Genomic DNA, 21,611 nt, shown 5'->3' with positions numbered 1-21,611 from the left:
TCACGAGAGGTAGGAAATAACGTTTTTCAGCGCGTCATGAACCAATGAGATCTTGATTTCATAATAAAAAATAATTCTCAGTAAAACGTTGTTTAGTTTCGAAAAACATTATTATTCTATTTTTGAATCTGTAGGAAAAAAATAATAAAATATTAATATTAATGGTCCGCCTGGCATATTGCGAGATTCTATCCGCATGTCACTAAAAACTTAGTAGGAAACTAATCCCAGTAAACTTCACCCAGTCCCGGCTTTTTATTTAAATATCTAGTTATCCCGGAGGCCACGAAAAACTATAGATAACGGTAACAAAATTTAAATCTGGGAAATGAATGTTTCCAACGGTGAAATTCAATATGTTTATCTCCCTACTTTGCAATTCGGATTTCGGTTGTCGAGATTTTAGAAGCCCCTGGGGTAAGGAAGAAAGAGAGACGAAAAAGTCCTTTGAAATGTCTTCGAGACGTTTCGGGTACACTCTCATAAGTAGTCATCACTTTTTCTTTCGCATACGTTAAAGATGAGAATTTCCCTCCAATATTTCTTTATTTTATATATATCTCCGCGGTTGAAGTATTTGCCAAAATGCGTTCGCTTATATTAAAAGATGGGTAAACATTAATCCCACCCAGGCTAAAATTTGAATACGCGCGAAGACCCATTTCCGGTCTTCAAAAAACCAAATTTCGCGAGGAACGAAAATTGGTCTTCGTAGGAATTTCATTTCTGGGTTGAATCAGGGTTATTCAACATTTAGGAGGATAAGTAGTATTTAAAACGCGAGTCTCGCAATAAGTCAAACTTCCCCTCACCTGAACGAAGAAGTGAAGATTTCAAGTTAATGTTTTTACAGAGCCCTCTGTATCGAAAAAATTATAATTATAACTTAGATAATAAATAATATTTTTAGTAAATTCATATTTCAAAATTATGCTGAATGTAATGAACCTAGATGGCGCTTCCATGCAATAACGGTTACCGAGGGAGAATTTTAAGAAAGTTAATCTGACTTATGGGGAAAATACCGTAATCCAACCTCTTGAAGTTATATAACCCTGGTTGAAGCATTTTATTTGGGTAGGATATCCACGCGTCTAAATTTCATCGATTTTTGGTGCTTCCATGCAATAACGGTGAACGAAGGGGAATTTGGGGAAAGCAAGTCTGACTTATTGGGGAAAATACCGCCATCTAACCTTTTCAAGTTATATAACCCTGGTTGAAGATTAGAAGCATTTTATTTGGGTAGGATATCCTCGCGTCTAATTTTCATCGATTTTTGGTGCTTCCATGCAATAACGGTGAACGAAGGGGAATTTGGGGAAAGCAAGTCTGACTTATTGGGGAAAATACCGCCATCTAACCTTTTCAAGTTATATAACCCTGGTTGAAGATTAGAAGCATTTTATTTGGGTAGGATATCCACGCGTCTAAATTTCATCGATTTTTGGTGCTTCCATGCAATAAATTTGAACGAAGGGTCCGAATATGTGGAAAGCAAGTCTGACTTATGGGGAAAATACCGTAATCCAACCTCTTGAAGTTATATAACCCTGGTTGAAGATTAGAAGCATTTTATTTGGGTAGGATATCCACGCGTCTAATTTTCATCGATTTTTGGTGCTTCTATGCAATAATGGTGAACGACGGGGAATTTGTGGAAAGCAAGTCTGACTTATGGGGAAAATACCGTCATCTAACCTTTTGAAGTTAAATAACCCTGGTTGAAGATTAGAAGCATTTTATTTGGGTAGGATATCCTCGCGTCTAATTTTCATCGATTTTTGGTGCTTCCATGCAATAACGGTGAACGAAGGGGAATTTGTGGAAAGCAAGTCTGACTTATGGGGAAAATACCGTCATCTAACCTCTTGAAGTTAAATAACCCTGATTGAAGATTAGAAGCATTTTATTTGGGTAGGATATCCCCGCGTCTAATTTTCATCGATTTTTCCGAGAATCTTCGTCAGTTACCTAAATGTATTCCATCCTCTCCACTTTAATGACGCTTGGAGCTCAACTTAATCCTAGCTGGCTAATTGTCTCCGTTCGTGCCGAAATCAGATCCTAGCGAGGCTAGCGATGTCGCGTCTCTACTCTCTAGCACTATTCCGTGTTTGTCAGCTCATACGTTCCCTCGCCCAATTGCGCTCTGTATAAAATAAGAGTTAAAAATATTTTTTAATCAACAGCCTTTGTATTTAATTACTTTCTACTTTTAATTAGAACAATAAAAATTTCGGGCGCTAATTATAATTGCGCGTATTTCTATCGTGTCTTGGGCTGGATTCTTTAATGTCCGGTTCAGTGATGGTCTGGAAATAATTAGGTACTAATAAAGACATTCAAACAAGGATAAAATTTCGTTGAGAGTGCGGTCTTTAATAGCCTTCAGGTAGATCTGCAAAGGCCAATTTTCATATCAATAATACATTTTATCAGTCGAGAATGACAATTGTAAGTGTGGGTGGAGGAGTGGCTAGCACTTTCGCCTCGCAGCAAGAGGAGCCGGGTTCGATTCCAGCTTGTGGTACTGGGTGAAAACTCGGAACCGCGTTGAGTTTGCAAGTTCTCTCCCCACTGGTTTAAGGGGTTTTCCCACCAGACCTTCGGTTTCCCCTTTCCATACTTTTCGAGGTTAACGGTAATAGTGAGTGTAGGGAGCTGTTGTGGCATGTAGGGCTTACCACCTCCCTCCTACGCATTGCATCCCGGCCATCTGTTTAAGACATTAAAAGTCGCTACATGATTTGGGTCTAAGGTGCTGCCTTGAGTATTAGCCTAGCTAATTATTATTATTATTATTATCCAAATTAGGAAAGTCCGTAGACCAACAATAAAAAACGTAGGTAGGGATTAGCGGGATAATATTTCTTTGGACAGTTACCGCTCGAATAAAACCTTTTCCGCGTTATTGCCTTAAGAAATTTCTTAATTTGTTTTCTATTATAGTAATAAGTTTTAAATCTATTTCTTTACATTCTTCTTAATTTGTTTTCTATTATAGTAATAAGTTATAAATCTATTTCTTTACATTCTTCTTAATTGGTTTTCTATTATAGTAAAGTTTTAAATCTATTTCTTTACATTCTTCTTAATTTGTTTTCTATTATAGTAATAAGTTTTAAATCTATTTCTTTACATTATTTAATGAAAATATCCGTTGTTGTTTCCTTTCGTCCTCAGACTCACTTGGGGTCGCAGCGTAACCCGGCTTTTTACCAGCCTCCAGCCAGCGTGTACGACGATGATCCGGGAATCATGTCAGAGGTGGAGACTTCGGCCACAGGCTTTCGGAGGGCCAGCAAAGTCCGTTCGAGTTTGCCCATTGTCCGAACTCCTTCTAAGACTCAGGAAAGACCGCTTGGTGAGTTGGAACTCTTCTAATCCACGCTTTTGTTTTGTGTTTTTATTTTATCCATCCCAATCCCAAATAGGGATGCACCGATATATCGGCCTATTTTTCTAATATCAGTATTGGCCAATATCGGCTTAAAGGAGAACTGTCACCACCCTAAAATTGGTTAAAAACCATTTAAATGGATAGAGGAGGTCCGAAAATGGTTATACAAAAAATTTCATGTTCATATTTCCAGTATTTTATTTGTTATTAGCAACCAAATTTCGTGTTTTATTCCCCCCCCCCCCCGACTCGAGAATCTCAGAACCGCTTGGTTGAACCTACCTGCAGCGCCATCTCGTGAACGAAATTTTTTCCCCCGGTTTTATAGTTTTTCGATCGGAACTGTCGTCTGCTACGACATTCTCCTGGGCTTTTTAACCTAGTTATATTGCTAAATTGTAGTTTATCGTGTTTTTAATACGCCTTACACGCCGCCCTTTCTCAAATCTTAGCCGCTTCATTCTTTTGGCGCTGCACGTAGGTTCAACCGCGATTTCTGAAATTTTTGAAGCCGTTTGATGTAGGTTGCGGAAAAAGTAGCGTAACTTTTTAAATACTTTATCAATAACTATAAAATTTCAGGGACATAATTATTAATATATTTTCTATATTTCTATAAAAAAAACCTCGTAAATTTTGGTTTTGGTGACAGCGATATTGCCCTATACCGGTAATAGAAAAATATTTTCAGAAAAACATTTAAAAATAAGAAAATTATCGATTAACTAACTACAGGAATCCATACTTGGAATGCTTATCGCGGCAGATTTTCGTCTCGATGTGGCTGACGGTTTTTTTTTGACGTCACTATGTTAACTTAACAAACAACAACGTGGGAGGGGAGCGCGCGCAGAGGAGATTTTTTTCTCTAGTAGGTGATGCCAAAGCCGTCAGAATGATCTTACCATACACAATATGGCAGGATAAGCATTCCAAGTAGAGGTATGGATTCCTGCTAACTATTAATAATATACTATTTGATTGGCCGCGCCACGTACGCCACACTTAAGAAGTTAGATAATTCTTTTTTTTAGACAGGGTTAACAAATAAAAAACAACGATATTCGATTTGTGATAGAAAATTAGAATAAAATGATATGACAGTGTACTGAACCGTCTTTTACAATGATTTTATATATCGGCTGTACCCATATCGGTGCATCTCTAATCCCAAGTTACCTTGCCACGTTGACAATTAGATAATGGAAGCAAAGAGGCGAAAGTCCAAAGTCGAGTAAAATAAAAATAAAATTTAATTAGATTAATAACCATGTTAGATATTTAGTTGGAAATCAGGCCCTGAACATGGAGTTAAAATTTCATAGCTCCAACAACTAACAAGGAGACATCCCGAGGTGTTTCTATCCGATTTTATTCAAACTCGGGGTTTAAGTAGACCTTTATGTACCTTGAAAGCTCCTAAAGGGAAAAGTTTCAATGGCCATTCGTTTTGCCATGGCAACCAAAAATGTTTTTAACAGCTCAAGTTTAAACTTTATCTACGTAAAATAGCAAGGCGAAATCTTTTAAAAATTTTAATTTTAAATTTTTTTTAAAACCCGTGATTTTCATATGCAATTTTACGTAGATAAAGTTTAAACTTCAGTTGTGATAAACAATTTTGGTTGCCATGGCAAAACGAATGGCCATTCAAATTATTCCCTTTAGGAGCTTTCAAGGTACAGGGAGGTCTACTTCTCTATTTTATCTGCAAAGGCTAATTCTGGTATCAATAATACATTTATCACAGCAAGAGGAGCCAGGCTCGATCCCATTCCCAGCTAGTGGCACTGTTTGAAAACTCGTAACAACTCCTTCCGCGTAGAATTTGAAAGTTATCTTCCAACTGGTTAAGGGAGAAGACTATAGTAAAAACCTCTTTTTCGTTCAAGCTGGACGTTTTAGTTTTAACAATTACACAATCGAATTGTATTTTTATTAATAGGCTGAACCTTCCTCTAGTGCTTAAAATAATTTTGATAATTCTAATATTAATAGTTAACGAGATATAAGGCTATAACTAAAGGGTAGTTTGGGCACTTGCCCAACTTGTTTAGCTCCGGGGGTTCGAATTAAAACGTAATAATTAAATTACTTTGAAATTTAAAATTGTTAAAATTATTTTAAGCACTAGACAAGAGGCTGTTCTACACATAAATATTAATTTTATAAGTTAAAACACAAAAATAAAACAGTTCAGCTTGAAATAGCGCGAAACTAGACAATGGCCACTGTAGTCTTCCCCCTTAAAGGGGTTTCCCCTTTCCATAAAAACTTGTTGAGGTTAAAGGTAATAGTAAGTGTAGGGAGCTGTTGGCTCGCGTGACTTGAAGGGTTGGCCACCACCCTCCGACGCATTGTAGCCCGGCCACCTGTTTAAAGGCATTAAAAGTCGCTCGATGACTTGGGCCAAGGGTATTAGCATAGCTGATTATGATTATGACCAGTGGCGTAGCCAGGGGAGGCACAGGTGGCACATGCCCCCCCAAACGTATGGTCGTACGTACAAATATTTTAATTTTTTTACTTTTTTTTCAATGGTGTGCCCCCCCCCCCGAAACAAAATCCTGGCTACGCCACTGATTATGACTATATTACGTAAACTGTTATTTTCATCTTAGCCTCCTCCTCATAAATTCAAAGCCCAAAATTGATTCATGAATGTTTGATTAAACTTGCTCAAGGGTCAATTAATATTTATAAGTAATATCTTCGGTCCGCGGAGGGCGTTGCCGCGGCTATCCTCGTATATAATCCCCCCCCCCCCTTATATCCCCAAATGGAAAAAAAATTAATTCAATTAATCATCAGACGAAAGAGGCAGACAGGGAAAAAAATAGTCTATACAAAAATAAATCGTTTGTAGGAAAATAAATGGGAAAGAGGACCTGGTTTTCTATTCGGAAATTTATTAAATTTATCGCAACATCGTCCGGATAAAGATGGGAGAAGCCCAAGAGGGGTGAAACACGTAAAATCATTTTCCGAACCACTACGTTTCCAATTCGACGTTATTTTTCCAAATTGAGGAAAATGGAAATAATTCTAGAGTACGGTTTTTAATATACAGGGTGTTTCAAAAGGTTATGCAAAACTTTTAAGGACTTATTAGAAGTTTCTTTAAAGCAAGGAATACCTCCGCGTATTGTTTCATACCAGAGTGACTGAGAAAAATCATATCACTTCGGGCAGGAATCGAACCTACGACCTTTGGGTATTCCTTGGTTTAAATGAAACTTCTAATTATATTAATTCCTGCGTAATAATAAAAATAAATTCTCAATTTTAAGGACTTGTAGGGGGTGAGTTGATAAGTATGCCTGTTTTTTTCCCATTTTCCTGCGATGAGTTAAAAGAGCGCCAGAGAGCTTCAAAGTGTGGCCTACTAGCCCCTGGAAGTAGGCTGCAACAAGCGCTAAACCAAGCAGCAGGGACTTTAAATACTGTTTAAGATTACTTTTTACGCTGGTTACCTCGATTTGTTACCTAAGTCCTTTTTCTACCTATCACACGAACCCAAACCTTAATGTTTGCATTTCCCTGCTGCTTTTTTTTTGTGCTTGTTGCTGCCTACTTCCAGGGGCTAGTAGGCCACACTTTGAAGCTCTCTGGCGCTGTTTTAACTCATCGTAGGAAAATGGGAGAAAAACAGGCATACTTCTCAACTGACCACCTACAACTCCTTAAAATGTTGGCATAACCTTTTGAAACACCCTGTATTTCACTTTCCGGTCGCCGGCGGTTGAAGCGTAGGGCTGCGAGGAGGGTAAAGTGATCGCGTGTTAATAGATTAGGCCTAGGCTTCATACTTTGCTCACTTTTTACGTTTTCGTCATCTACTCGGCAAGATAATTTCGGAGCTATTATCGTCCGCTGTTATTATATCTCTTCTCTCTCCTTTTCGCGAAAACATTTTTATTTCTATCTACCATATGACATGGTCAGCTTTGGCCCTGATAGGGGGCAGTCTCTCCGCATTGCGGGGTTTTTGGATAAACGGCCCCACTGTTGAGCCTCGGCTGATTTTTATTTAGTTTCACTTTTCTTTGCCAACCAACTCTCCTAATCTCATTTTTATTGAATTTCTTACTTGTTTTTTTTTGACGGCGAGAGAAAAGGATATTTTTTCCAAACAGTTTTAATTGGTCGACATAATTCAGGAGGGTGGATTGAGGATTTAAAGTTTTTTAATTTAATTTACATTTTAATGAGGTGTAAAATTCTAGACTAGACCTTTTTTTGTGCGGGATTTTATTAAATTGACAGTTTTAGAGAGTAGAGGATTTTTTAGCTGTGATTTCTGAAAAACAAAAAAAGTGTTCATCTAAAACTTATTTAATCGATAATTTTGAAGTTAACAATGGGAAGCTTACATACAAGCGTTAAGGGACTACACCAATTTCGAAAATATATTTACAGGGAAACAAACATTTAGAGCGAAGCCCTTAAAGCTTCGATTTCCATGCTTTTACTTATACTAGATGGCGCTAATTTCAACATTCGAACGGGAAGGGAATAGTTACACACTTATTTAAAAAAAAACACTTATAACACTATTTTAAAGGCCGACTACATATAAATCTTCGGTTTACTCTGTCTCTCACTGGAAGTCGGCTGACTGCATGGCACACGTGTATTGCAGTCAGCCGACTTCCAGTGAAAGACAGAGTAAACCGAATATTTATGTAGTCGGCCTTTAAGAAATACGCGAATTTACGAAGTTTCACACCGTTTAGAATAGGAATATTTAAAATCGAATTCGGCATAAAATGAAACACGAAAAATAATTTTTCGCGGCTTTTAGATAATTTAAAATTATTACGTTTAATACTGATGGCGCCATCTGGTAAATTTTCGAGTATTTAAAATTCGACCCCTAAAGGCACTACCCTGGTGAAAGCGTCTTTTCTTTTGTTATATTATTTAGTTCTATACTAGCTATACTCCGGAATATTACGACCAGGATGGCCACAGGTCAGTGAAAACAGAGTACTCAGGGAAAAGTCCAAGAATTTTAAAATAGGCCTAAAGCTCAAGATGATTTTTAGGAATTGGTTAAAAGTCCTGGAATTTAGTTTTATCTTGAAACTTTTATGAAGGTAATTTTACTATAGTTTTGTGACAAATTTCTGAGACTATTATTTAGTTCCTTAAGAGCTCTGGTCATTGTGCAATAAAATGTTTTTTTTTGTTAAACATTAGCTTCTGATAAAAGTAAAATTACAATATAATTTATTTTTATAATTTTGGCCTTAAATAGTTCAGGGATAACTTCTAAAAATGTCAGGAAATTTTAATCTAAAAATATTTTTTTTAGTAAAAAAATACTTTATTTAAATTAAATAGATTAAAATCAGCCAACCCAGCATGAAATAGAAAAGGCACTCGTTTTTTACATTAATCCGTACGGACTTTCCATCCTAAAAAACAATCAACATCGCTTCTGGCGAAAAAACCCAATTTCGTTGGTCTAGCATCAAAACATCCTACTTTATACCCCACCGAGAATCGATTTACCAAAGGGATAACTTAGAACCGACTCAGTTTTCATTTCCAGTTTGTTTCATTTATTTTTGTATGACTCAGATGAAGCCATCTAGTGACCGCAATTGAAAGTATTAATAATGGTAACTTTCACACATACCAAATTTTCCCAAATTTCTATCCACTTGTACATGTACTTTCGGAAAATGTTTTTAAGAGAATGTTATACTATTAATTACTCATGATTAAAATTACATTATATATATATAAAATAAAACATCAAAGTAATATGAATAAAAGACTCAGGAAGATTAACTTATATAGATTAACGGTAATAGTTAGTGTAGGGAACTGTTAGTGCATTGTAACCCGGCCATCTTATTTAAACGCAGTAAAAGTTCCTCGATTACTTGGGCCTAAGGTGGTACCTTGGGTATTACCGTAGCTGGTTATTTTCAATTATTTAATTACTAGAAATCAGGCCCTGAATATTGAGTTAAAATTTCAAATCTCTAGAGCTAACCGTTCTCGAGTTTTTAGGAACATGACATACAAATAAATAAATAAATAAATAAAAGGACAAACTTTAAGACTTATAGTTATAGATTACAAAATATAATTTATTTATAAAAATATTATATTCATAATAATAATAATAATTAATATAATAATTCTAAAGAATGTTTCATGGTCCTTTCAAGAGATGGTCAGATGGCGCTCTAGCTTAGGTATTAGCCTAGATGATGATTATTAGTATTATTGTTATTATTATTATTATAAATGGCAGTCTTGTGTTCCATGGACCAAGGATCTTAGGGAACTCACTGTGTAGGCTTTAGCACGCGTTAATACTGGGAATAGGAAAATCACGGTTAATTTTAAACTTGACGTCGCTGAAGTCGATTTCCGGCGTAGTTTCGTAGAGAAGCTGGAGCGTGCACGTTAAATTTGGACAAAATGGCGCCGTTGTTGTCGGTTAAATGATAAGGCTTAGTAAGATTTAGACCTTTTATTTTTGAAATTGGTTCTTTAAAAGTGTAAGTAATGGTAATTAACCATTGTGTTAAGTAAAAATAACCAGTAAGCAGCGTATGGCTGAGGGTTTTTTAATAAAATTTACTGGAATCCATTTATTTCTTAACTTAAAAACTTTAATGAACTAAGCCTAACCTAACTTTCTCGCATAAGCCCCGACTAAGATTATCGAAGTCGGGGTGGAGGAGTGGTTAGCACTTTCGCCTCGCAGCAAGAGGAACCGGGTTCGATCCCAGCTTGTGGCACTGGGTGAAAATTCGGGACAATTCTTTCCGCGTAGAGTTTGCAAGTTCTCTCACCACTGGTTAAAGCCCGAGCTCTTCGGTTTCCCCTTTACAAAAAAACTTGTTGTGGTCCAGGGGCGTAGGAACCGGGAGGGGCAGGGGGCAATACCCCTCCCTAGAATTGGGCTGGGAGGGGCAACTAATGTTATTGCCCCCTCCAGCTATTTGGTCAGTTAAAATCTTCAAAAGGCTCAATTTATCATTTTAAAAGCATATACAGTTTATAGAACCTCAACTGTGTTTAAATTTCAGTCTTTCCCCGCCAATTTACATAGTAGTAACAAGTACACATGCATTCGGAGAAGCTACACGCCATTAAAAATTAAAAACCATTCTCCAGACCCCTTTTCGTTTCTCTTTGCCCCCTCCAACTTCTAGAACATTCCTACGCCCCTGTTGTGGTTAACGGTAATAGTTAGTGCAGGGAGCTGTTGGCCGCCACCCTCCTACGCGTTGTAACCCGACCACCTGAATTAATGATGGCAGTGGTAGCTACGGTGTTTTCCAGTGGTGTAACCATGATTTTTTTGGGGGGCACGTTAATCCTGTGTCCCCCTGGCTACGCCACTGCTGTTGGCGTACTTTGGACTTTAAATAGGATCCGGAGCGACTCTGTTTTGATTATGTCTCTCCTCCATTTCTTTCCGCCTCTCCTGTCTGGCCCCCGCATCCTGGAGCAGGTTTGGTGTTTCTACAGTACAGAAGCGAGACCAAGCGGGCCTTACTGCCCAATGAGATCACGACGCTGGACACGGTCAAGGCCTTATTCGTACGCTCCTTCCCTAAGCAGCTGACCATGGAGTACCTGGACTCCAACCACATTCGCGTCTACATCCACGACCCTTCGAAAGACATGTTCTACGAGCTGGAGGACCTGAGGTAAACATCTCCTCTACTTTAATTACCTGGGAAATCGTATATATTCTCATTTTTTACCATGGTTAAAATGAAATTATTTAAAGTTTTAAAATCAATAGATGCGGCTGAAGAAGGACCTCGGTCCGAAAGCTACCAGTGATTAAATTATTACATTTAAAAAATAAAAGACATACCATGAAGTATCAGAACTTTTTCTTAAAACTTAAATTAATTACCTGGGAAACCTGGATAAATCAGGGATCTTCACAATGTCGAGAAAGTATCAGCGATAAATCCGGGAAAAAATTACGGGTTAAGTCATTTTTTCAATCTTCACGGGATAAGTCAGCCGAGTATTATTCCCTGAAAAAGCCAGCCAAAAAATAGTAGCACATCTAGTACTTTATATTTTATTTTATATTTTCTATTGGCTAAAATTGGTCAACGATATTGGCTAAAATTGGCCAACGATATCGGCTAACATTGACCAACAATATTGGCTAACATTGGTTAACGATATTGGCTAACATTGACCAACAATATTGGCTAAAATTAGTCAGCGATATTGGCTAAAATTGGCCAACGATATTGGCTAACATTGGTTAACGATATTGGCTAAAATTAGTCAACGATATTGGCTAAAATTGGTCAGCGATATTGGCTAAATTTGGCCAACGATATCGGCTAACATTGACCAACAATATTGGCTAACATTGGTTAACGATATTGGCTAAAATTGGCCAACGATATTGGCTAAAATTAGTCAGCGATATTGGCTAAAATTGGCCAACGATATCGGCTAACATTGACCAACAATATTGGCTAAAATTAGTCAGCGATATTGGCTAAAATTGGCCAACGATATTGGCTAACATTGGTCAACGATATTGGCTAACATTGGTTAACGATATTGGCTAAAATTAGTCAACGATATTGGCTAAAATTGGTCAGCGATATTGGCTAAATTTGGCCAACGATATCGGCTAACATTGACCAACAATATTGGCTAACATTGGTTAACGATATTGGCTAAAATTGGCCAACGATATTGGCTAAAATTAGTCAGCGATATTGGCTAAAATTGGTCAGCGATATTGGCTAAATTTGGCCAGCGATATCGGCTAACATTGACCAACAATATTGGCTAACATTGGTTAACGATATTGGCTAAAATTGGCCAACGATATTGGCTAAAATTAGTCAGCGATATTGGCTAAAATTGGTCAGCGATATTGGCTAAATTTGGCCAACGATATCGGCTAACATTGACCAACAATATTGGCTAACATTGGTTAACGATATTGGCTAAAATTGGCCAACGATATTGGCTAAAATTAGTCAGCGATATTGGCTAAAATTGGTCAGCGATATTGGCTAAATTTGGCCAACGATATCGGCTAACATTGACCAACAATATTGGCTAACATTGGTTAACGATATTGGCTAAAATTGGCCAACGATATTGGCTAAAATTAGTCAGCGATATTGGCTAAAATTGGCCAGCGATATTGGCTAAATTTGGCCAACGATATCGGCTAACATTGACCAACAATATTGGCTAACATTGGTTAACGATATTGGCTAAAATTGGCCAACGATATTGGCTAAAATTAGTCAGCGATATTGGCTAAAATTGGTCAGCGATATTGGCTAAATTTGGCCAACGATATCGGCTAACATTGACCAACAATATTGGCTAACATTGGTTAACGATATTGGCTAAAATTAGTCAACGATATTGGCTAAAATTGGTCAGCGATATTGGCTAAATTTGGCCAACGATATCGGCTAACATTGACCAACAATATTGGCTAACATTGGTTAACGATATTGGCTAAAATTGGCCAACGATATTGGCTAAAATTAGTCAGCGATATTGGCTAAAATTGGTCAGCGATATTGGCTAAATTTGGCCAACGATATCGGCTAACATTGACCAACAATATTGGCTAACATTGGTTAACGATATTGGCTAAAATTGGCCAACGATATTGGCTAAAATTAGTCAGCGATATTGGCTAAAATTGGCCAGCGATATTGGCTAAATTTGGCCAACGATATCGGCTAACATTGACCAACAATATTGGCTAACATTGGTTAACGATATTGGCTAAAATTGGCCAACGATATTGGCTAAAATTAGTCAGCGATATTGGCTAAAATTGGTCAGCGATATTGGCTAAATTTGGCCAACGATATCGGCTAACATTGACCAACAATATTGGCTAACATTGGTTAACGATATTGGCTAAAATTAGTCAGCGATATTGGCTAAAATTGGTCAGCGATATTGGCTAAAATTGGCCAACGATATCGGCTAACATTGACCAACAATATTGGCTAAAATTAGTCAGCGATATTGGCTAAAATTGGCCAACGATATTGGCTAACATTGGTCAACGATATTGGCTAACATTGGTTAACGATATTGGCTAAAATTGGCCAACGATATTGACTAAAATTGGCCAACGATATTGGCTAACATTGGTCAACGATATTGGCTAACATTGGTTAACGATATTGGCTAAAATTAGTCAACGATATTGGCTAAAATTGGTCAGCGATATTGGCTAAATTTGGCCAACGATATCGGCTAACATTGACCAACAATATTGGCTAACATTGGTTAACGATATTGGCTAAAATTGGCCAACGATATTGGCTAAAATTAGTCAGCGATATTGGCTAAAATTGGTCAGAGATATTGGCTAAATTTGGCCAACGATATCGGCTAACATTGACCAACAATATTGGCTAACATTGGTTAACGATATTGGCTAAAATTGGCCAACGATATTGGCTAAAATTAGTCAACGATATTGGCTAAAATTAGTCAACGATATTGGCTAAAATTGGCCAACGATATTGACTAAAATTAGTCAGCGATATTGGCTAAAATTAGCCAACGATATTGGCTAAAATTGGTCAACGATATTGGCTAACATTTGTTAACGATATTGGCTAAAATTAGTCAACGATATTGGCTAAAATTAAACAACGATATTGGCTAACATTGTCCAACGATATCGGCTAACATTGACCAACAATATTGGCTAACATTGGTTAACGATATTGGCTAAAATTGGCCAACGATATTGGCTACAATTGGCCAACGATATTGGCTAAAATTAGTCAACGATATTGGCTAAAATTAGTCAACGATATTGGCTAAAATTGGCCAACGATATTGACTAAAATTAGTCAACGATATTGGCTAAAATTAAACAATGATATTGGCTAACATTGGCCAACGATATCGGCTAACATTGGCCAACAATATCGGCTAACATTGGCCAACAATATCGGCTAACATTGGTTAACAATATTAGCTAACGTTGGTTAACAATAATGGCTAACATTGGTCAACGTTATTGGCTAAAATTAGTCAACGATATTGGCTAACATTGGTCAACGTTATTGGCTAAAATTAGTCAACGATATTGGCTAACATTGGTCAACGATATTGGCTAAAATTAAACAATGATATTGGTTAACATTGGCCAACGATATTGGCTAAAATTGGTCAAAAATATCGGCTAAAATTGGTCAGAAAATCGGTGATTTTTAAATCAGAAAATGTTGCACCAACCCTGTATTAGAGTATTGCCCACTATTCCTTCCAATACACTGTTTATATTTACACTGGCAACAATAAATTTGAGCGCTATTAGCAAACCTTTTAAGACTATCTTCAGAAGCCTTCTATTTTTAAAAGCACCATTTCTTGGAAATAATTAGCCCATTTTAAATCTTAGTAATGCAATGGATACCCATTTCCTTGGTACAAAATCAATTTTTAAGTGAAACCAAACACTCTTTGAAGCCGTGTAAGGTCGGTCTGTTTTATTTTCGGCTTTTTATCATTTCCTTTTAAAATTTAATAGTCTACGCAAACAAATTTGCAGCCATCCCGAAATAGAAGCTCCCAAGTAGCGGTAAGGAACAAATATGACTCGCGATGGGCCGTAAAAATAAAATAACACCAGCTATTAGCTAAGGTTTGTGTTTGTTCTAGCATCTTTCAACTAGAGCGCAAATGTTATTTCAAGCAACATTGGCTGACGGCTCTTCTCTAGAGCGCCGGGGGGGGGGGGGGCGCCAATGGGGAGGTCATATTTCAAATTCATTCGACGCTCGCCTTGAATGTATATATCACTCATTACATTAGCCCGTAGCTTCCCGCAATTATTTACTTAATATATTCAAGAGGGGTTTAATTTTTAACGACCTAATTTGTCGCGCCTTGCGCTAATTATCGGCAGAAGATTTTCATCACTAAACAAATTATTATTTATTTACGAGTGTTTCCGAAATGCGATTACATTCGCGGTTTTAACAAAGAATATACAGGGTGTTTCAAATGTTATGCCAAAATTCGAAGGACTTGTTGGGGGTGAGTTGAGAAGTATGCCTGTTTTTTTCCCCATTTCCCTACGATGAGTTAAAAGAGCGCCAGAGAGCTTCAAAGTGTGGCCTACTAGACCCTTCAAGTAGGCTGCAACAAGCGCCTAACCAAGCAGCAGGGACTTTAAATACTGTTTAAGTTAACTTTTTAACGCTGGTTACCTCGATTTGCTTAAAAAGTCCCTTTTCACCTACCATACGAACTCAAACCTTAAGATTCGCATTTCCCTGCTGCTTGGTTTTGCGCTTGTTGCAGCCTACTTCCTGGGGCTAGTAGGCCACACTTGGAAGCTCTCTGGCGCTCTTATAACTCATCGTAGGAAAATGGGACAAAAAGACAGGCATACTTCTCAACTCACCCCCTACAAATCCTTAAAAATTTTGCGTAACCTTTCAAAATACCCTGTATATAAAAATATTTCTATTACAAATTTTATTAAAATTGATTTCATTGCCATGTTGACTAAGCATTTCGAAACGATTTCAAAGCTGTTTGAAAATATTGTTATGTTTTAAATAAATTTATAATCGCCTGTAACACATTTTGGCACGAAACTTTTGGAAAACGAATAGTGAATACCTAACGTAAGTGTTTTCTGTCCCACGTGGCGAAACCCTCTACCTCTCGTAAGCGCGTTGAAAAGGTTTCAGTCTTGCGCTGGTTGACGGAAGGGGAGATGAAATGCTAACAGAGGCGTTCGTTCGTTTGGCAAACATTCCAACTCACTTCCGCCAAGAGGGAAAGAAAAAAAAGGATGTACAAGGAAAAGGGTTTATTTCGAAACTACATAGCTGATCGTTCGCATACCGAATCGCGAATAGATAAATTTAATGCGCATTCTACAACAGATTTCAACCTTGGACAAATAAACTAATGGACAGGGTGAGAAATAAGGATTTTTTTTTAACCGGGACCTGTGGCCAGTAGAGCCTAGGTAGTTTAATTAAAAAACTGGCCATTTTTAACCTTCAAAATCAGGCTTTCATAATTTATGGTCAAACTATCTATTCTTGAAATGTGCTATAGACCCGACCCGAACAAGCCTACTGGGAGAGAGACTGTTTATATTTCTTTTGGCTAACTGCTAAATTCGCTTCTAGAAGCAAAGACCAAACAATTTTAGGGATTAATATAGTATTTTTTTAATGAATTAAAATCTTGAAGGGAAAAAAACTTTGAATTAATTAAGTGGTCACCAGGGCCACTTACACCGCAAGCATTTAATTTTTAAACTGGCGATTGCCTTGTGATAGTGCCTTATTTCTCACACTGCTATTGGACCCGCCCTTGGTTGTATTAGAGCAACGCCGCTTGTAGCGCCACGGTGTCCGTTTTTTGAAAGATTTCCACCCAGAAATTTAATGCGCATTCTATAACAGATTTCAACCTTGGACAAATAAACTATCGGACCCGCCCTTGGTGGTATTAGAGCAACGCCGCTTGTAAAAAAAACAACCGATAAATTTATCAAAACAATTGGGGTCAAGGAAGAATAAAGATTTCACATTTGCGTTGATTTCGATGTTTTTTAGGCTGATTTTTGAGAGCTCGTAACTCTGAAACGTGGCTTTTTAGGACCATGGTTCATATGACATTTTAAACTCGTAGGGACCCATAGAATACAATATAAAAGTTTCAGTACTCTTCTCCGTAACACCCAGTATAGGCCGATATTTGATCGTGGTGGGGGTGTTTTCGTGTCTTGGAATGGTATTTTAGGCATTTGTTTCGCCCTTTTTCATCTCTTTTGGCTTAGGGACATTCGAGACCGGTCCGTGCTTCGAATCTACGAGCAAGACGCCAACGGCGGCGGCGTCTACAACAGCACCTACGATAACGAAATGAGCTATTTCTCCGAACCGGAGTTCGACTCGGAATACCAAAACCAGCATATCCACAGGGCAAAGGTCAGTATACACTCTTTACATTCATATTTTAATCCTTTCGGTTAGGAATCCATACCTCTTCTTGGAATGCTTATCGCGGCAGATTTTTGTCTCGATGTGGCTGACGGTTTTTTTTTGACGTCACTATGTTAACTTAAAAAACAACAACGTGAGAGGGGAGTGCGCGCAAAGGGGATTTTTCTCTCGTAGGCGGGGCCAAAGCCGTCAGAGTGATCTTACCATAAGCGATACGGCAGGATATGCATTCCAAGTAGAGGTATGGATTCCTGTTTCAGTGGATTACGCGTTGGTGATCTTTTAAATTAAATTACTACAGAATTGTTTCAACTTTGAGTGTGGAACCATATGTTACATAGTTCCTCATAAGTATGCATCCATGGAAAAATTTCAATTAGACCTTGTTTCACGTGGAATATACAATTAACGGAGCCAAAAAGCAAAATTTCAAAATAATACTTGCGCTATTGAAAAGATTACCATGGAAACGAAATCACTTGATCGCTAGTCACGAGCTAAACTCTAGATTGTTAAAGTTAGAAGCGCGAAAGGATTCACTAAAATCCGTTTCCCTTCTATAAAGTAAATTTATGACGCTTTTTTCGTCACAGAGTTGGAAGTGACGTAATTTACTTCATATTCGGTGAACAAGGTTTCATCGAATAAAATGCTTTTATGGCATATTTATGAGTAATTATGTTAAATATTTATGAGTAATTATGTTAAATATTTGTGAGTAATTATGTTAAATAATTGTGAGTAATTATGTTAAATATTTATGAGTAATTATGTTAAATATTTATGAGTAATTATGTTAAATATTTATGAGTAATTATGTTAAATATTTATGAGTAATTATGTTAAATATTTATGAGTAATTATGTTAAATATTTATGAGTAATTATGTTAAATATTTATGAGTAATTATGTTAAATATTTATGAGTAATTATGTTAAATATTTATGAGTAATTATGTTAAATATTTATGAGTAATTATGTTAAATATGACGAAACTACATAATCACGTGTTTTGAGAGGGGCTAACCACTTCCTTAAATTCTGTACACCGATTACAGCGAGTACAGCCTTTGGTAGTGCTAAATCTGTAATCGATTACGTAATAACTTTAGTACAGTCAAAGCTACGGGCTTGTACACTGATTACGGACAGTGGTCAGCCCCTCTGAGTATCAGTGACGTAGCTGGGATTTTGGTTCGAGGGGGGGGAACGCAATTTAAAACACAAAAACAAAATTTACCATCGTTTCTGAATTTCGTCCTGAATTTTTCGGACGATTCCGTGGACCTTACAGTTGTTGGCGTCAAATTCAGGCAGTTGAATTGAATGTTTTTCTCTTTGTTTCGCCCGTATTTTTCGGTGATAGAAAAATGGGAGCGAGAAAATGTTTTCATTTCGAGGGAGTCAGAGAGTGATAGAAATGACGGTCGTTAGGGGTCGCTTTTATTGCTTTCTAAAAATAGCCTATCCCGGCAAAAGGGCTCTGAGAGTCTCTTTAATGGCTCTCTTCTATAGAGACGACTTGTTTTCTTTCCCGTTGTTATCCCAGAGTCCTATTATATGGTAGGATGAAAATGTAATTTACTTTTGTTCGTTTTCGATGTGGTTTTGGTCAGCGATCAATTTGGACACGGTAGAGCTTGACCCGTCAGATAAAAGTTTAAAATTGGGCTTTTTTATATGAAAGCTCTCGCAAAGGTGGTCGAAACGTATTTTTAGCGTTGAAACAGTCACATGACGATTATCTGGAACATTATTTTGTAATAATATAAACGTTATAGAAATTTTGCTAGAAGGATTTTTTTAAATTTGACCAGTCGGATATTATATTTTATTAAATTTGAGCAGTCGGATATTGTATTTTCTTTTAATTTTAACAGACGTATAATATATTTTTTTAAATTTGTCGAGTCTGACATTATATTTTTTAAATTTGTCGAGTCTGACATTATATTTTTTTGAAATTGGACCAGTAGGATATTTTTTTCGTCAAATTTAACCAGTCGTATATTATATATTTTTTTTTCAGATTTGACCAGTCGGATATTATAATTTTTTCAAATTTGACCAGTCTGATATTATAATTTTTTTTCAAATTTGACTAGTCAGATATTATATATTTTTTAATTTGAACAGTCGGATATTATATATTTTTAAATTTGAACAGTCGGATATTATATATTTTTAAATTTGAACAGTTGGATATTATATATTTTTAAATTTGAACAATCGAACATTACATATTTTTTAAATTTAACCAAACCAAGAATGTATTTATTTTTACTCAGGGAGAATGAATATGTCGAGAGTATCGACGGACACGTTGAGGCCCTAACCCCGTCACGCTAAGGGGGGGGGGGGGAAAGTAGGCGGTCTTATTTTTTGCGTCCTCGCAGCAGCGTTAATCGCGTCGAAAAACGTAATTTTTAAGAACCAATGAGATTGCAGTATTATTTGATTTTATTAAAGGGAATATAACCTGCCAAGCAATCTTTACGGAAGACCCCTTCATTTTTTCAAATTACCCTGTGCAGTGGCGCCAAACATTTCTAAAGTCAAAGGCAAGAGCGGACAGAGCTGCAAACGTTGGTGTTCCACACCAAATACCTGAGGTTATATTCCCTTTAAAGCGGAGGAGCATACCGGGGGGCCCAACGGGTGGAATTGGAGAAACGCTAAAAATAATCTCGACATATTCATTCTCCCTGAGTATAAATAAAAACATTCTTGACCAAACTGATAATTTTTTCAAAATTGGCCAGTCGGATATTTTTTTCTTCATATTTGACCAGTCGGTTTTTTTTTTAATTTGACCAGTCAGATATTGTTTTTCAAATTTGACCCGTCGGTTAAATAAATAAAATTTGTCTAGTCTAAATAAATGAAAAGCTTCGAGGCCTTATCAATATTTAAAAAATCCACTAATCCGACACTTCCAGGTTGATCCTTTAATTTTTGGTAAATTTCAAATCTGTCCCCACCCTTTTCACGCACCCATAAGTACCGTTTTAATTAAAACGCCCACTCGCAATAGTTATATAGATGCTATAAGCTAATCGGAAAATAGAAATATTACATAAACGCTAAAAATAGCTAAAACGGCGAAAACCTTTCCCTATCTAATCAGTCCGCCGTTCGCTCTCGTACGTATATTCAGATAGGAGAAAAAGCTCTTCCCTAGCAATCGCTCGAGAAAGAGAACCAAGACAAACCGTTTCCCCGTCGCACTTTCCAAATTGGCGCGAAGGTCCTCCTGCCTGGAGAGTAAAGCCTGGTTTTCACTTGGCGGTTTTTGGGCGAAAAAGCCCGGCGTCGACGGAAAATGGGCGAAAATTTCCGTCGACGCCGGGCGGAAATTCCGTCGGTTTTCGGATTTTCATTTCTATTTTTTTCGCTCAGTTGGGCGATTTCGCTCTTTTTCAACCAATCAAAAACCATTTTTGAAAGGTGACTGTGACGTCAGGGGGATGGTTAATTTCCCGCTTCTCGCATCCGGAACTCGGCCACGTGCTTTTCTGTGAATTTTGGAACGTGTTTTTTTTGATACCCTTGTTGCCTTCTTTTCCAGTATGTTTCTTTCACACAAACCGATCTTTCATAACTCATATTTCTTTGAACACGATAGATCATGTAAAATAACATTAAATTTAAAATGCTTACACGAGCTTTAATCAATAGTTCACTATTATGATCAGATAAATCATCCATTTTTAGGCCTAGGCTTAAATCTCCACTATCAGACGAAAACCGACGAACTCGCTGCCAGAAAGAAATCGCTTTATTTCCGCCCTAAAAAAACGCCAAGTGAAAATGCTAAAACGCCGACAGTGAGCGAAACGTCGAAAACTTTCTGTCGGTGATTTTCCGCCAAGTGAAAACCAGGCTTAAAAGCGTCATTTTTTGAAAGAGAGAAAAGATTCCGTGAGTCACTCTCGAGCAGACACGCGTACATCTTGTAAATTATATTTCTTTGGCGGCTCCAGCCTCTGGCAATCACCGCCTAAAAATCTGCAGACGAAGTCGCTACTCTTCTCTCAAAGAAGACGTTTTCTCGCCTCCTCCTCCGACCTCGCTCGTTCAGTTTTTCTCTCAATGTCACCCGCGCGCCTAACACGCTAATCCCGGAATATTTTAATTAAAAAGCGTTTCGCTTTCGTCCTTATTAAATTGGCGGCTTTAGCCTCTTAAAAAAGTGAATTCAGTATCGACCCTATTATACG

At 37.3% G+C, this 21,611-nt stretch overlaps 1 protein-coding gene across 36 annotated transcripts in view; it reads left to right on the top strand.

Annotated features, from left to right (window-relative positions):
* The window catches only part of LOC149924881 (coiled-coil domain-containing protein CG32809), a 566,408-nt gene that overhangs the window by 507,752 nt on the left and 37,045 nt on the right, over window positions 1-21,611 (top strand). For 35 of the 36 annotated variants that reach the window (XM_090161281.1, XM_090161276.1, XM_090161267.1 and 32 more), the window contains 3 exons: window positions 3,187-3,367; window positions 10,887-11,086; window positions 17,221-17,376. In XM_090161281.1, the coding sequence (XP_090017407.1) occupies window positions 3,187-3,367; window positions 10,887-11,086; window positions 17,221-17,376 (537 nt within the window). The remainder of the gene's footprint in view (window positions 1-3,186; window positions 3,368-10,886; window positions 11,087-17,220; window positions 17,377-21,611) is intronic. The other variant, XM_090161262.1, reaches the window with a different exon arrangement.

Source organism: Leiobunum rupestre, chromosome 10 (genome assembly GCF_980474605.1).
Source record: "Leiobunum rupestre chromosome 10, qqLeiRupe1.1.hap1, whole genome shotgun sequence".
NCBI lineage: Eukaryota > Metazoa > Arthropoda > Arachnida > Opiliones > Sclerosomatidae > Leiobunum > Leiobunum rupestre.
The sequence above is the reverse complement of the archived record's forward strand: the minus strand, read 5'-3'. Positions and strand labels throughout refer to the sequence as shown.